The sequence below is a fragment of the Caloenas nicobarica genome, chromosome 17 (assembly GCF_036013445.1).
Source record: "Caloenas nicobarica isolate bCalNic1 chromosome 17, bCalNic1.hap1, whole genome shotgun sequence".
Classification (NCBI taxonomy): Eukaryota; Metazoa; Chordata; class Aves; order Columbiformes; family Columbidae; genus Caloenas; species Caloenas nicobarica.
The window spans coordinates 1982965-1996893 of NC_088261.1; the positions used below are offsets into that span (position 1 = coordinate 1982965).

General features: G+C 46.6%; 3 protein-coding genes across 14 annotated transcripts in view; 1 reads left to right on the plus strand and 2 right to left on the minus strand.

Annotated features, from left to right (window-relative positions):
* GGNBP2 (gametogenetin binding protein 2) overlaps positions 1–5579 on the minus strand; it is a 19158-nt gene extending 13579 nt beyond the window's left edge. For 3 of the 4 annotated variants that reach the window (XM_065647397.1, XM_065647396.1, XM_065647393.1), the window contains exons 1-3: positions 5272–5392; positions 4405–4522; positions 529–609 (exon numbers count right to left, since the gene is read on the minus strand). In XM_065647397.1, coding sequence (XP_065503469.1) covers positions 529–609; positions 4405–4497 — 174 coding nt within the window. In that variant the 5' untranslated portion in view covers positions 4498–4522; positions 5272–5392. Of the gene's footprint in view, positions 1–528; positions 610–4404; positions 4523–5271; positions 5393–5501 lie in introns of those variants that run through there. The other variant, XM_065647395.1, reaches the window with a different exon arrangement.
* Positions 5579–13929, plus strand: part of MYO19 (myosin XIX) — a 23231-nt gene continuing 14880 nt past the window's right edge. For 7 of the 9 annotated variants that reach the window (XR_010607183.1, XR_010607184.1, XR_010607185.1 and 4 more), the window contains exon 1: positions 12328–13108. Coding sequence is in view for 5 of the 9 variants with exons in the window: in XM_065647388.1 (XP_065503460.1) it covers positions 13097–13108 (12 nt within the window). In the remaining 4 variants the exon portion in view is untranslated. Of the gene's footprint in view, positions 5642–12327; positions 13109–13929 lie in introns of those variants that run through there. The other 2 variants (XM_065647390.1, XM_065647389.1) reach the window with 2 other exon arrangements.
* PIGW (phosphatidylinositol glycan anchor biosynthesis class W) lies at positions 9667–12166 on the minus strand. Its single transcript, XM_065647398.1, has 2 exons — positions 11818–12166; positions 9667–11198 (listed from the first exon to the last, which is right to left on the minus strand). Exon 2 carries the CDS (start codon positions 11185–11187, stop codon positions 9667–9669), a length of 1521 nt encoding a protein of 506 aa, XP_065503470.1. The 5' UTR covers positions 11188–11198; positions 11818–12166.

Sequence of the window (13929 nt, forward strand, 5' to 3'; positions counted from 1 at the left end):
GCTACAGCTATTTACCGAAGTGTTAGCAGGTAAGTTTCTATAATTAAAACTTCGGGGCACCATAAAACCGTCTCTCACTATTCAACTGTGTATAATCGATAAACTGGCACATTAATTCTATCTTGGTCTGGTACTAATCATAAGAACTTGATCTTAAGCAATGCACACTTCCACTTGAACAAGCAGTTCAGAACTGTTTAGAAAAAAAATCAAAATGCATTTAGAAACTCTAGTTTCCATTTAGTATAAAACTGGCGGTGACCAGAAGGCATATGGTTTTTACAAGTTTTCAATTCTAACTAGATATGTGGCAATTGCCTCCTGAAAAGATAACAGTATATAAACGCTGTGAAGTACAGAAATCCAATGTGCTTGTTGTACTTTGGTACCAAGACATAATTGCATATACATGCTGATGTGTCTTAAGTCATTCCAGGAGTGAGAACCTCCCTGAGAAGCAAAAGCACGAGTCTAAGGAAAGCAAGATCTGATAAGCGGCTGCCTTAAAAAAACAAAGTATGTATTTACCTGAACGAACTGTTTTAGCTGTGCACTGTTATTCTGATGTCCATCAAGGTTTAGCACGTTATCAGGAAATTCCATCACCATCTATACAAGAGAGGGGGAAAAAAAAAAGCTTTCAGAAAAAAGTCAAACATGAAGCACTAGTTTATTTTACTTTTTGGGGGGAAATAAGACAGAAATTACGTCAAATCCTCATACTTTTCATGTAACTATCAGAAGCTTGGCAAAAGACAAAAGTAACAGTTTAAGATAGTGAATGTTTCAGCAAATTAACTAAATGTTTCACTAATATAATGTCCTAAAGGCAGTTTATAAATGGCAACTCTTAAATAGCAACTTTTGCTTTCTCTATAACAGCTAAGTGGAACATGAGTATTTATTTACTCCATCTACATGACTTGAGACCCTCTTTCATTAAAAAGAAGAAAAGTACTTCACCACAGCGAGATCCAAATTGATCCAACAGCCTAACTCAATTTATAAAGCTATGAAGAAACAGTCGCAACAATTTAATGACTGAGTTGACTCCTTCAAAGGCTAATTTAAAACCATATTAACCCAACGAGGTACTCCAACGTATACTTTGTTTTGTACGACTGCAGCTGCAATTCTCAAGAGGCTCAAAGTAAAATGTTAAGCCTACAGAACAATACAATTACTCGTAAGTAATTAATATTTCTCTTCCAATTACTGAGCAACGAAGACAGCGATTTTTTGGAGGAAGGAGGAAATTAGTAAAATAATTTTCAGTCAAAAATCCGACTTTGCAACCATGGAAATAAATGAAACCAACTAGAAAAATGAGTAAAGACTGGCTTAGTTGATCTTCTTTGGACAAACTGAGAAATATAGCATTTATCAGTACGAATACTGGAAGTTCACTTTAAAATCTGAAAGACAAAATAACAACTTTGGTTAATAACTCTAACACCAACCAACACCAAATGAAATGGTCTGACTCATCCTTTCCCCCCACCTCCACCTTCCCTCCATTGTCTGGTAAAGACAGAATTCCCTATAGTCTTCGTAATTGCTGATACTACCTCCAGAGAACTTACACATTTACTTTCACAGACACTTAACACCGCTCCAAAATAAACACCTATTCTCTAAGGGCAGAAAGCACGGCGATATTTTGATCTCACACATGCTACAATTGGAACATGGGCACAGCTGCCTCTTCTCTGTGCAGAACAGTGCCAGTCCGTGCTACTTCTGACCTCTCACGCATTTCTTTCCCCATTTCCCTTGCTCCGACCCACACATGCTAAGCAGCAGCAGCAGCAGCATTTGCTGCAGAATTACAGGTCTCCTACATCACTAATCTGATATTTCTGTGGGGAACGAGCTGCATGCAAAAGTAAAAGCTATATCTGCCAATAATGGAGAAAAGAGATAAATCTGTGTATTTTTTTCCCCTTACCTTCATCTCCCACTATCAGAGAACACTCTGAGGTGTTTTGTACAACAGAGTGAAATTACCAAAGATTAAATTAATTCATGTGTCTGATGAGATTTTATTAAGTGGTTACACATCAACCACCATCACTCCCTGAACTGGAAGAAAAAATTCCCATAATACCACATCAAATGGAATGCCTTCTAGAAATCATAAAGGCTGCTGAAGAAATGAAAGGGGTTAAATATTTAAACTTCCTTTAATTTCTAGCTGAGCCATAACAGAAAAGTGAAAGTGAACAATTCATTGAGACGAGCAGTATCACACTGCACCTACACAGCTTTTTATGCTACTACAAAGCAATGTTACGTGTTTAAGAGCATTATAGACCATTCAGTCACTAATATGCAATCACTGGTTCACCATTTCTAGATTTAAAGCATAGATTAAGTCTTCCAGCTGGCTGACAGAAAGGAAGAAGTTCCATTATTTTTAAAGTTCGAATTTAAAAGGGGTCAACGCAAGCCAGTTACTACCAATAAACACCACTACATCTTAAAGATAATGCTGCAGATGTTAAATGATGTTTCAAAGACAACCGCATCTCTTGTAATAGCTCTCATTAAGAATTTAAAAAATACATTGTAGAAGATTCAGAGACAAAGAAGGTAAGAATTCATTTACCTGCTTCTGCAGGTTTATTTAATAAAAGCCTCCAGAAACCACCTAGAAATCTGAGTACTTTTTAACAACAGTAACAGAAAGGAAAAAAAAAAAAATTGACCTGAGCTAAGATTTCTTCATGGTGAGGATGACTTGCACTTGCATAAATGCCTTTCATCCAGATGGATACGAAACTTATTTACAGCTATGGAAACCTCTTCAATCAGAAGGACAGCTTTCCTCTGGTGTAAAAAGTAGAATGACAGCGACAACACCATGCAATTGCACAAAGTTTGGGCCTGGAATTAAATTCTGGAACTAAATCACAACTGGAATTTTAGGTCAGTTGAAGTCATCTACCTGATGCCAGGTTTAGCCACATTTTCTTTCCCAACCTGCTAAACAGAAAGGTAACAAGAGCATGGTTTTCTACTTGACACAATCTAATGAGCAATATTTACTAGGGACTCCAGGGGAGGGAAGCGAAAAGAAAGAAATCTAAGATCTTAAAACTACATGGGGAATGGAGGGGAAAAATAACTTTCAAAGTGTGGCCAAGATATGAAAAAACCTCCAAACTTACACGATTCCTGCACAGTTTCCAGGTAACCAATCACTCTAGGAGAGGCAGATATTGCTTTGGACAACTTGAGGGGAAACTTTGCCTAATGTACAAGCACAGTTAACTGGAGACGACAGACTACCTAAAGCCAAAAACAGTGATGATATTTGGTAATTCATTATTTAAAATAATCAAAACTAAAATATAGCAAAGGCCCTTTCTTCAACTGTAGCAAAACCAGATGGGATTGAGACAGATCATCTTTAGCAGTGGGACGGAGGGTTTAGACACTGTCTGAAGATACTCAATTGTTTTGTTCTGGAAGATGGAGGAAATTAGTCAAGTTAGCTGATGCAAGTCATGTGTTCTTCCACATTAAAACGTGAAATTAGGAATTTAAAGCAGATACATTTTACATCATCTAAAGTAACAGCAGTTACCGTCACATCACTGACAGCAACAGAAATAAAATATGAGTAACTCAGATGCCAAATTACATTAAGTCAAATTTAATTTTCACCCCAACATTTTCACACCTTAATATTTAAAACAACCAACACAGCAGTAAGAGAATTTTTCCATTTGCTCTGTGTTCACCTACGATGCAGTTTCTGAGCTTTCCTCTAGACACAAGAGGAAGAGAAGCGAGACTAGAGAGCCTCCAAGCTGCAGTTAGTTCATTTTTCCACTGAATCTTCTGGAAATGGCAAAACTCCCATGTTTTTCAATTGAGAATAATCCGCTGAAACAGAAACTCAGATTTGTTGCTGTAGACACGGCAGCACGCTATTACAGACTCCGTAACCCTTACTTTCAGCCAAAGCTTTCAGAAATGCCTTTAGTCTTTTCCTATCTATTTAAGGGCACAATAATTACCTAGTTGTAAACCTGCGTTTTAATGTTAATATGGCTCCCTTCCTTATTAACTGTAAAATGGTTTTGCTCCACATTTGGGCACCGAGACACGCTTGCCACCCAAAAACAAGTTATGCGCAGGCCCCGATCCGGCAATAGCTTTCTTATTATGCAGTTTCCGTGGTTTTAGAGCTGGGAATCAGATTTAAAAAAAAAAAAAAAAAGTTGCCACATTAAGCGCTCTTAACCCGAAGTGTTGCAAAGTCCCCAAGATTAAGGCTGCAGGAGCCAAGGAGGAGTCTGCGAGGCCTGTCCGGGGAAGAGGCCTCGCCTGGGGATTGCAACACGCTGCAAGCGGGAGCTGCGGGGACACGGGCGCTCGCGGGCCGCGGGGACTCACCGTGAGGGTGTCATCGATGTAGAGGGGAATCTGCCTCTTCTCGAAGGGGAATTCCTCCTCTCCGTCTCTGCAAACGGCCACCAGCCGCGCCATCTCCGCCGCTTCCTCCAGCTCCGGCCTGCGAGCAGCCAAACCCCGCGGAGGTAAATACCCGCCGCGCTTCCCCGCCACACTTTCCGCAGCCCGGGAAGCAGCCTGCGTTACCCCATCGCCTGATTCACCACGCCGAGCGCCGGCCCCTCCGCCCAGCCCACGCCCGCCGCTTCCAGCCTTGGAAGGGACTCAAAAAAAGCCTCCGGGCCGGGAACGGGAGAGGTGGGCAGGCTGCGAAATGCGACATGAACATGGAAGGAAGGGAGGGGACGGGCGAGGAGGAGCGCACCCGGCCGGGCGAGGGAGACTGGCGGGGGATGGGGCTCCCCCCGCCCCGCCGCCGGCCCAGACAGGCCGGGGGGGACCCGCCCAGCCCCGAGCGGGGTTTGCGGCTCCCGCCGCCCCCGGCCCGCCCCGCGGCGGCCCGGGAGGGGGATGAGCGGCGGCGAAGCGGGGCCGCCTCTTCCCCCCGGCAGAGCCGCTGCACCCCCGGCCGCGGGGAGCGGACCCGCCGCCCTCCCGCTCCCCGGCTCCAGCCCGGGGGCGCCGCCGCCAGCTCCCTCCGGCGGCCGGGGAGGAGGGCGAGCCGGGGGCTGCAGCCCGGCGGGCAGACCCACCCCTCTCCGCCCTGTCCCCGCTCCCCGCCCGGGGCGGCGATGGACGGGGAGGCAGCTCCGAACGGAGGCAGCCGGCGGGCCGGCTTTGCGCCTCCCTCCCCTCCCGCTTCCCTTCAGCCCCGCCGGGGCCGCTGCCCTGTCCCCTTCGGGCCTTTACCGGCTCCTCCGCGAGTCGGCGGCCCGGGCGCTCTGACAGGCGGGCGGACACCCCGGACCCGCCACAGAGCCGCCTCCTTCCTCTCCCCCTCCCGGGCCCTCCCCACAGGCGGCGGCCGCGGCCCCGGGCCGCCCCGCCCTCCTCTCGCGAGAGACCGCAGCCCCGCCGCTGCCCCGGGCCGCGGCCCCGCCTCGCCGCCCCGGGCCTGCCCGCAGGAGGCGCCCGCTCACCCGTTACTTCCCGGCCCCGCGCGCCCCCCGCCCCGCGGGCTCGGCCGCCTGAGGAGCTGCGCGGCGGCCCCTGTCACAAACGGCCGGAGCGGCACGTTCGACCTCGAGTGGCGGAGGTCGCGGCCGGGAGGGAGGCTGAGGTAGGGGGCGGCCCCGCGGCCTGAGGGCGGGGACGCGGGAGAGGCCTGGCCCTGCGGGCGGGGGGAGCCGGGCGGGCCTTCCCCTCTGCGAGGCGATTCCCGCCCTGGGGCGCGGCGCTGAGGTGCGGGCGGGACGGAGGGAAACGCGCCGTGTCCGTGGTGGCTTGTGAGGAACTGGCCCCAGAGAGGTTTGCGAGCGGCCCCCGATGAGGCGCGGTTGAGGGGGTGGCTGCAGGGGGGCGGGTGGGGTGAAAACCCGTCGCTGTCTCGCGTGGGACCGGGCCCGCGTGTGGAGGTTTTGCTGCGGATGCAGCCGGGAGCACAGGCTGACAAAAATGCATCGAACGCCCGCACTTCAGACACAGCCCGAACATCAAAGTGTGGCCGCAGAGCTCCCTGCCAGGGAGGCGGTAATTGGACCTACGGTCTCTAACTCCAGGCTGTTGGCTTTTGCAGCACCCTAGTGCAACCAGCTAGAAATCCTGTGGCTGCTTAATTCAGGCAGCCAAAAAAAACCTCATAGCCTTTCTTGAACTATTAAATAACACGGTTGATCTGTTCATCCTTGTTATTTATGTAGATAGATACTGAAGTCCTCACAAGAAAATGCAGGGGAGGCAAATAGGGAGCGGGATTTTTTTTTTCTTCTTTCTGCATAAAAAACATCTTTAGTGGAGGAGTTAATTTACTTGAACTCATCATGCAGCATCTCTACCACTAACGGAAACGTCGTGCAGTGCCACATTGCTGCACAGTTTGCAGTTTGCGTATTTTCATGGGTTTTTTCATCAAAAAAAGAAGGCTGGCATTTTGTAACAGGGGATGGTTTCTCACATTAGAGTGTTGTGAACACACCAGACTGTGATGAGCAAACGTTGTCTTCGCAGGGTCCACTGGGCGTGCAGGCTCCTCTGTCACTTCTGCCCTGGCTCCCAGAGCGTGGTGGGATCACATTGACAAAACAGCAATGCCCCACGTTGTGTTCTCAGGGTGCACATTGGTAAACTCTGTATGAAAAGCACCGTAACACTGCGTGTATGTTTTATCCATGGAAAAGGGGTTTTTACATGGCTAGAAAATGCAGCACTCTTGTATCTACAAAACACTGGGAAGACCGACAGCCCCTTCGTGCTGTTCATTTGCATGCCCCATCTTTTGCCTGGAAGAAATACCTGTTCTTTAGGACAGAGCAGCTTTGAAATAGGATACTGCCCAATATCTTTATTGTAACATTTGACTTCAAAAGAGACACTACTGGGTTGGAAAGGAAGGTATGCCAGTGAGTCAGTCCTTAAAAATGATGACATTTGGTAAGAAGCTACTAATGTTTAACAAGCAACAAGGTTAGGGGTAAATGTAATCAGCTCTATTCTCCCACCACATTTTTTCTGTCCTGCAGCCTTACAGAAAGGTCATTTGGTGGAATTATGGCATTAAAGAGAAAGCAAGTTATGTTTTCCCAGTCCTCTGCTTTACTGTTATTATTGAAGTCAGTGGTATGCTATAGTTCAGCCATTTTAGTCTTACTAGTTGAAATATCTTTTTACAAATTATGTAACAGCTAAATCAAAGTTTCGGATTTTTAAAAAATATATCTTTGATCTGTACAAGCTTACTTGTCTAAACACACCCCAAAGTGAAATGAAATTTACTGTTCTTGCTCTTACCAACTCCTGTGCTAACAGCTATTGAGTGTGTGTGGAGAGAGTGTCTACAGCAGCGTCATGGTAACTTCTCTCACATCTTTTCAAACTCACTACAGTGCCATTTCCTCATATAGACTCCGTGATCAAAGACTGCCAACTTGCATTTCTTGGTTCTTTCAGAAGAATGGTTAATTATCTGCATCTACCCATAGCCTAAACATTCAGCATTAATAACTATGCTGGCTGCTTCAGAGCAGAGTTCGCTGCATTTATTGACAATAAGCAATGGGAATGAATTGTATCTCATTAATTCAGGGGTGAACAACTTACTGCTTTAGAAGTGGGAGACAGCCTCACGACGCGGTGTTGTGCTGTTGTTGAGAGAAGCAGATTGTTCCCACTCTCGTCATTACCTGTGCACTGCAGTCCCCTTGATTTGCCAGCTCTGTTGTTGCAAACCGCAGCTCCTGTCCTGGACCGGGAGCGAAGGAGGCTCTGCGCAGACACGGCAGACCTCCCACGGAATTTTTGCTGCGCGAAATTGAGTTGGCATCTAGTTTGCTGCTTGTCCAGACACAACTCTGCTTTGTCACACCCAAATAATGCCTTAATTCTGAATCACATTGATAGACTTGTGCTCACAGGCAGAACTCATTGCAGGTCTTGGGCTTCAAATATTTCAAAAATTAATACCCATGAGTAATTTTGCATAAACACATAGTGCCATTCAGTTCGTGGTGGAGGCCTCTTTTTCCTAGGAAATGTTTTAAAATAAATATACCAGTTAACAGAAGGCTGTGCTATAAACTGTGACAACTGTTTATGAGACATTGTTGCCAATTCCTTGCAATTGTCCCCAGAATACAGGCTGTTTTTCTTTAATTCCGGAGACTATAGGGCTACAACTGGGAAGTAAACAAGCATGAAATCAGCACGGCCACAGCCTATAATCCTCAGACTTCACCTTTCCATTGGCCAATGGCTTAGAGAACCTCATAAATTTAAAAATATTCCCCAGCACATCTGCCTCAAGGAATCTGATTTAGAGGCTTAATCTCCGTAGGTTTTATGATTCATCGCACTTGATTGACAAGAAGTTTGAAATATGGTCCACGTGGACTGCTTAACTCCACTGACATTGGGCATCTATCAGCAACTACCTTTTGTATTCTACTTCTTAAGTATTTATATCTGCCATTATTGAATTCCTCACAATCTTTAAATGTATTCCTCTTCTCAACAACTTGATGAGGTCACGAAGAACTGTCACAGTGGAAAGTGAACAAAAAGGGTGTTCTGCTCTGGGCTTGCAGGAGGACTGTGATAAACTGAGCACAACTCTTGCCAGTGCTCTGCCGGTGCCCTGACCCACTGCCTCATGCTGCTTCCCATCTGCACACCGTTTGTTTGCTAATGAAAATTAATACAGCATGTTCGCACTTGAAGACATCTCAGCTGTCAAAATACAGTACTAAATGAGCTGCTGTTTAAAATCATTTTATAGACAAGTAGGTGGGCCTTGAGTACTTTTAAAGACCGTATTTTACACTGTTCCTAAAGATGAGCTGTCACAACATGTTGGTATGCGGGCTGGGGGTGAATTAGTTTTGGATCTTTGTATGGTCTGATAAAAGGCTGTGCTGCTCTTATTATCTGCACCACGAATCCCAGCAACTGCTTTACGAATTCATCGGCAGTTGAGTTTTATCCTTCAGAGCATCACAGTTTATCTAAGGTCTTCCTTTATATTCATTAGTGAGGATGAAAATAAAATTTAGCTTTAATTCAAAGGCTAATTTAGATTTCAGTATATGATTAACATTCCACATGCAATTACTCTCATCAAAGTTAAGCACATGCATGAATCTTTGCAGGAGTGGGGCCAAAACATTTGTAAGTATCCACTTTTTCAATACATTTTATATAAAGAATTATTCTTATCTATTATTTATGCAAGGCCCTTAACTAGGTAAATCTTGACACAGCTAAGTCTCTCTATAAGCACTCATTTTCTTACTTTTCATCTGATATCTGCTCTGTACACTGTTACCTCAGTCTATCAGCAGCTGGGTATGAACACAGTTCACCAACTGTAACTACAATGTTAGTCTTCTGCATTAGTGTTTATAGGAGCAGCAAGAGCATTGAGCAAACAATCTCAAAACCTAAGTTTTCAGGAAACTGTGTAACAACTCCAACGGCATTGACTGTATAATTTGGAAAAACAAACCATTAAAAAGAATCAATACTAGATCATAAAAAGCTATACGAAATTATAAATTATTGCAATACATACAGGAAAAACACTGTTTTTTTCTGTTAAAATTCCATCCTTCAACTACTGCAAAGTTGAACTAGTCCACTTAAGACAGAATGGAATCACCAAAACTTTAATACTATATTTTTGGCATGCAATATATACATAATTAAACAGTTAACAAACATATACAAGTGTAGTATACACAATGTAAATGCAGTCCTGCTGTGGATTGTATCTATCAGTATATTCACAGTACCTGTCATAACATTTGCTAGCAAGAAAAATATTAATTGATTTTTATTAATAGCGCTAATCAGGCAAACGTGAGACAGCGCGCCTGCCCTCCCCACAGGCACGGCCTCCGTTCTGCGCTTTCCACTGGTACTGGGGCGCTTTAGAATGTTCCAGCAACAGGGCACGCTGGAGCCCTTCACCAGCAGCTTTGTGAACACCAGGGCGAGATCAGTCACCACAAAACAGACCAAGAACATCAGGCTGTGAGCAACCACCCACATGCAGTAGGATAAATTAGCCATACGGCGTGACACGGGGTCCACGTGGGCTTGTGAGAAGTGAAGAAATAGGAAGAGCACGAGAACCGTGAGCAGTGACAAACACACCGCTTGGATCCAGCCTCGCACCGAGTTCCCGCACTTCAGCAGACACAGCCCCACTTGCACGCTCGCCAGATAGATGGCTAAATATCCAAAGAGAGAGAGCAGTCCTTCCCTGTTGGCGTTTAAAAAGCCAACCCTGGTACCTCTGCCATCGCCGCCATGCAAGATAAACATCTTCAGAGAGGTAGTGTTAAGAGTAAGCTGATAAAGTACAGCCAGGTTTATAGCGATGATCCAAGAAATATTTTTTGGAAATATGGCTAAAAGTAGAGATGCTGCAAGCCTCACAAATGCTAAAGTAAAGAAAAAATTCCAGTGCACTCCATACTCTGAAGTATGTTCATGGTACTCTATAGATTTAACACTCAGCAGTCGTCCAATGCCAAGAAAAATCAACGGCCAAACAGAAAAGAACTGCCTGGCCAGACTGGAAAATTTGGATTGTGTCACACAAAACTTTTGTCTAACCTCAGGACAAACAAGAGCATTACCAAAAATAAAAGCTCCAACCCCAAAATCCATAACTCCTGTTCCATAAGTCTCGGCTTTGGCAAATCGCCGTGGATATTGCGGGAAATCCACTGCTAAAATGCTGATTGATGTCAACACATTGACATAAACACGAAACGCAGTTATTGCTGGAATGTATTCTGGATCCAAGTACGTCTCCTGGAAGTCTTTTACAATTTGCCTAAAAGGGACTCTGGTCTCGTGTTTTCTTTGGCTGCATATTTTGGAGAATATTCCAGCACAGAAGGCTACAAGGATAGCTGGCACAAAACACATGATTGGAGACAAGACTGTGCAGGAGAACACGAGAGGAGACACTAGCACAAGGAAGTCTAGCAGCAGGCTGTATTTCCTTGAGTTTAAAGGTTTGCCATAGTGCAGGTAATACAGAATCAAGAGGAGCCCTCTGCAAAGCAGGCAAAGTGGAGCTAGAGTCAAGCCAAATGAAATTTCCAGCAAACTGGTCCCGTTTAAATTGCTAATGAAGGCTTCCTTCAGGTGCTTTTGTGACATTCTTTCTTCCTCTGAAAATACAAATGTGAACTTGAGTTAGTTTTGTAAAACGGGGCTCTTAGAACTGCATCAAAAATGAACCTTACATACCAGTTCATTAACACATACACTGATTTAGAAGTCATCTGTTCTTCAGTTACTCTTCAATTTAAATAATCCAGAACAGCCCTCGTGCTGCTGGGAGCCTGACCGAGTTCCAGCATCACAAACCTCGCTCTCCAAACAAGATTCTTAACATATTTTTGCTAAAGATCTCTAAATATCAAGTATTCTCTTCAATATTCACATCTTACTAGATGTCCTGCTCTGTAAGTCGTATTCTCTATAGTGTACATGAAACAGATACATAAAAAGGTGGCCCTAATGGGTCAGCAGTAAAACCAGCAGCTAAAATCCCCACTTGCAACAAAAGTGCCTTTTAAAAAAAGGCCCCAGACCCACAGTGATCCTGCCCGGCCAGTCTTGGGGGACCTACTTCAAGAGAATATGTTAAATGCGAGAAGCATTAATTAAGAAAGCCAGAATTGCTGGGTTTGTTTAAGCTGCAGTGTGGGGTCGCACCGAAGACTTCATTAGCTAAAACCCACTGACCTGGGCAGCCCTTTCCCCACGCGGGGCGGGGTCGCTTACCGGGTTCGGGATCAGTCACCGGGTTCGGGATCAGTCACCGGGTTCGGGATCAGTTACCGGGTTCGGGTCAGTCACCGGCTTCTGGCGAATTTCTTGGTTTCGGGAGAGTTTCTCGGTTCGGGAAATAGATGTCGGGAGGGATCGAACCCGCATTTCAGCGCTGCTGTCCCCTGCAGAGGCCGAGGTGCCGCCGGGGTGGCAGAACAAGCCCCGGAGCACCCCGGTGTCCGTTCATCTCCTGCCCTGGGCGTCCCGGGCCGTTCCCCGCGGTCCCGCCGGTACCGGCGCCCCCGGCGCGGCTGCCGCAGCCCCAGCTCCGCAAGTAAATGCGGCCCGCGCTCGCCGCCCGCACTTTCGGCAGCGGCCGCAGCCCGCGCTTCCGCAGCGGCCGATTCGCCACCGCCCGCAGCCCCCGCCCCGGCTCCGCCTGCTCCGCCGCCCGCAGCCCGCGGTGGGTGCGCCCGCTCCCGCTCCCCCCGCACCGCCGCGCACCGCCGCCGGGCCCCGGCCGCGGAACGCGTGGTCTCGCTGCGGCCCGGTGGCCGGGTCAGCCCCGGTGGGAACCGTGCTGCCGTGCGACCTTGGGGCCCGGGGCCAATGTCGGATCTGCCCGGGAAAAGCCTCGGGGGGCGGCTGCATCAGCAGGAGCTGCGGTAGCCCGTGTGCTTCGGGGAACCGCTTGAACCGGCACAAAGAACTCCGCCAGCTGTAAGCCAGGCTTCTCCTAGGAAAGCGTAGTACAGAGATGCGGAGCGCTTCAGAGGGTCTCGGCGGTGGCTGCGTGTCCCGTGAGCTCCGCGCGCTTCAGCCCACGCATCAAAGTGGTCTCTAAATGGTGGTTTCGTGCCGGGTAAGAATAGACTAAGACTTAGAAATGGAACGGACGGCAGTCTCAGCTGCTGGAAGAAGACGGAATTCTTCCTGGCTATGTGACCGGAATCTCCGTGTTTATCACAGAAATTCAGAGGGCGAGCTTGGCTCACCTTGGGTTGGCTCCCACTGGTTTTCAGAGGAAGCAGGAAGAGGACGGCAAGCCAGCGGATCTTATTTCTGCTGCAACGCAAAACTTCTCTGAGTCACTGCTTTTCCAAAAGCACCAGCTTCTCTGAGGCCATCAGACCCGTGAATCTTTCAGGAGTAATGCAACAGAAACAAAGTTATTGTATTTTAAATGCCTTTTTTTTTTTTTTTTAAATTTAGGGGTTCTTCCGTCTGATTTGAAAGAGATACCCAAGAGTAAAGGCCCTCTCCAGTGTTCCCGTCCATAGGGCTGAACAAGATGCCAAAGCAGGTAAAAAGAAAAGTAGACTTTTGTTCTAATTAAATTTTACTGCCAGGAAAGAATTCTTGGCTTGTTTCCATGCAGTCCAGATTAGGTAACTACTAATGCATATTTACCCCTACCATGAATTGACTGGACTTATTAACTGTGTGTTTTCGAGCTGTGTTACTAAGACCAATGTGTGATTTTTGTTATGCCATTGGCTTTAACGGGGCAGGTGTTAATGCATGTAGCAAGTACATTCTTAAATGTATTTTTTCAGTTAAATTAACAGACGCATGAGCTACGCAATGTAGGTGTGAGAAGTGATAGTGTTTTCAAATACTTTTGGCTAAGTGATCACTGTGTCTTCTCAAATGAAGCAATGTCGAGCAAGGGGGTGCAGGGGATCAAAAATAAGCCCTTTCTCAGGTCATGCACTATCAGCTGCACAATGGATTTAAGAACTCGGCTGGTGCCACCGTAATAGAGCAGACACATGGGAGGGCATGGGAAGAATGGGCGATTGGCAGATACTCATCTTGTCCATGGAGTATTTAATAACTGTGTGTGTCTGTTCTCTGTGAAAGCAGCAAACTTCTCAGTGTTCATTGAGAATTACAGAAATCAGTTTGATGGCATTACTGAACGGAAAAGGAATGTCCAGAATGCAAAAAGCAGGACTGGCATCTTTCCCCTTCTTCATTTTCCCCTATAGCTCCTCTCTCCTTCCCCCCAGAAATGACAAAGAGAACCTGAAATCTCTCTGGCTAAGTTTTCCATTATGTTTGCACAACAAATGTGTCCTTCCAACTAATATTGTCAAGGGCATGAGAGCCCAGAGGCTAAGA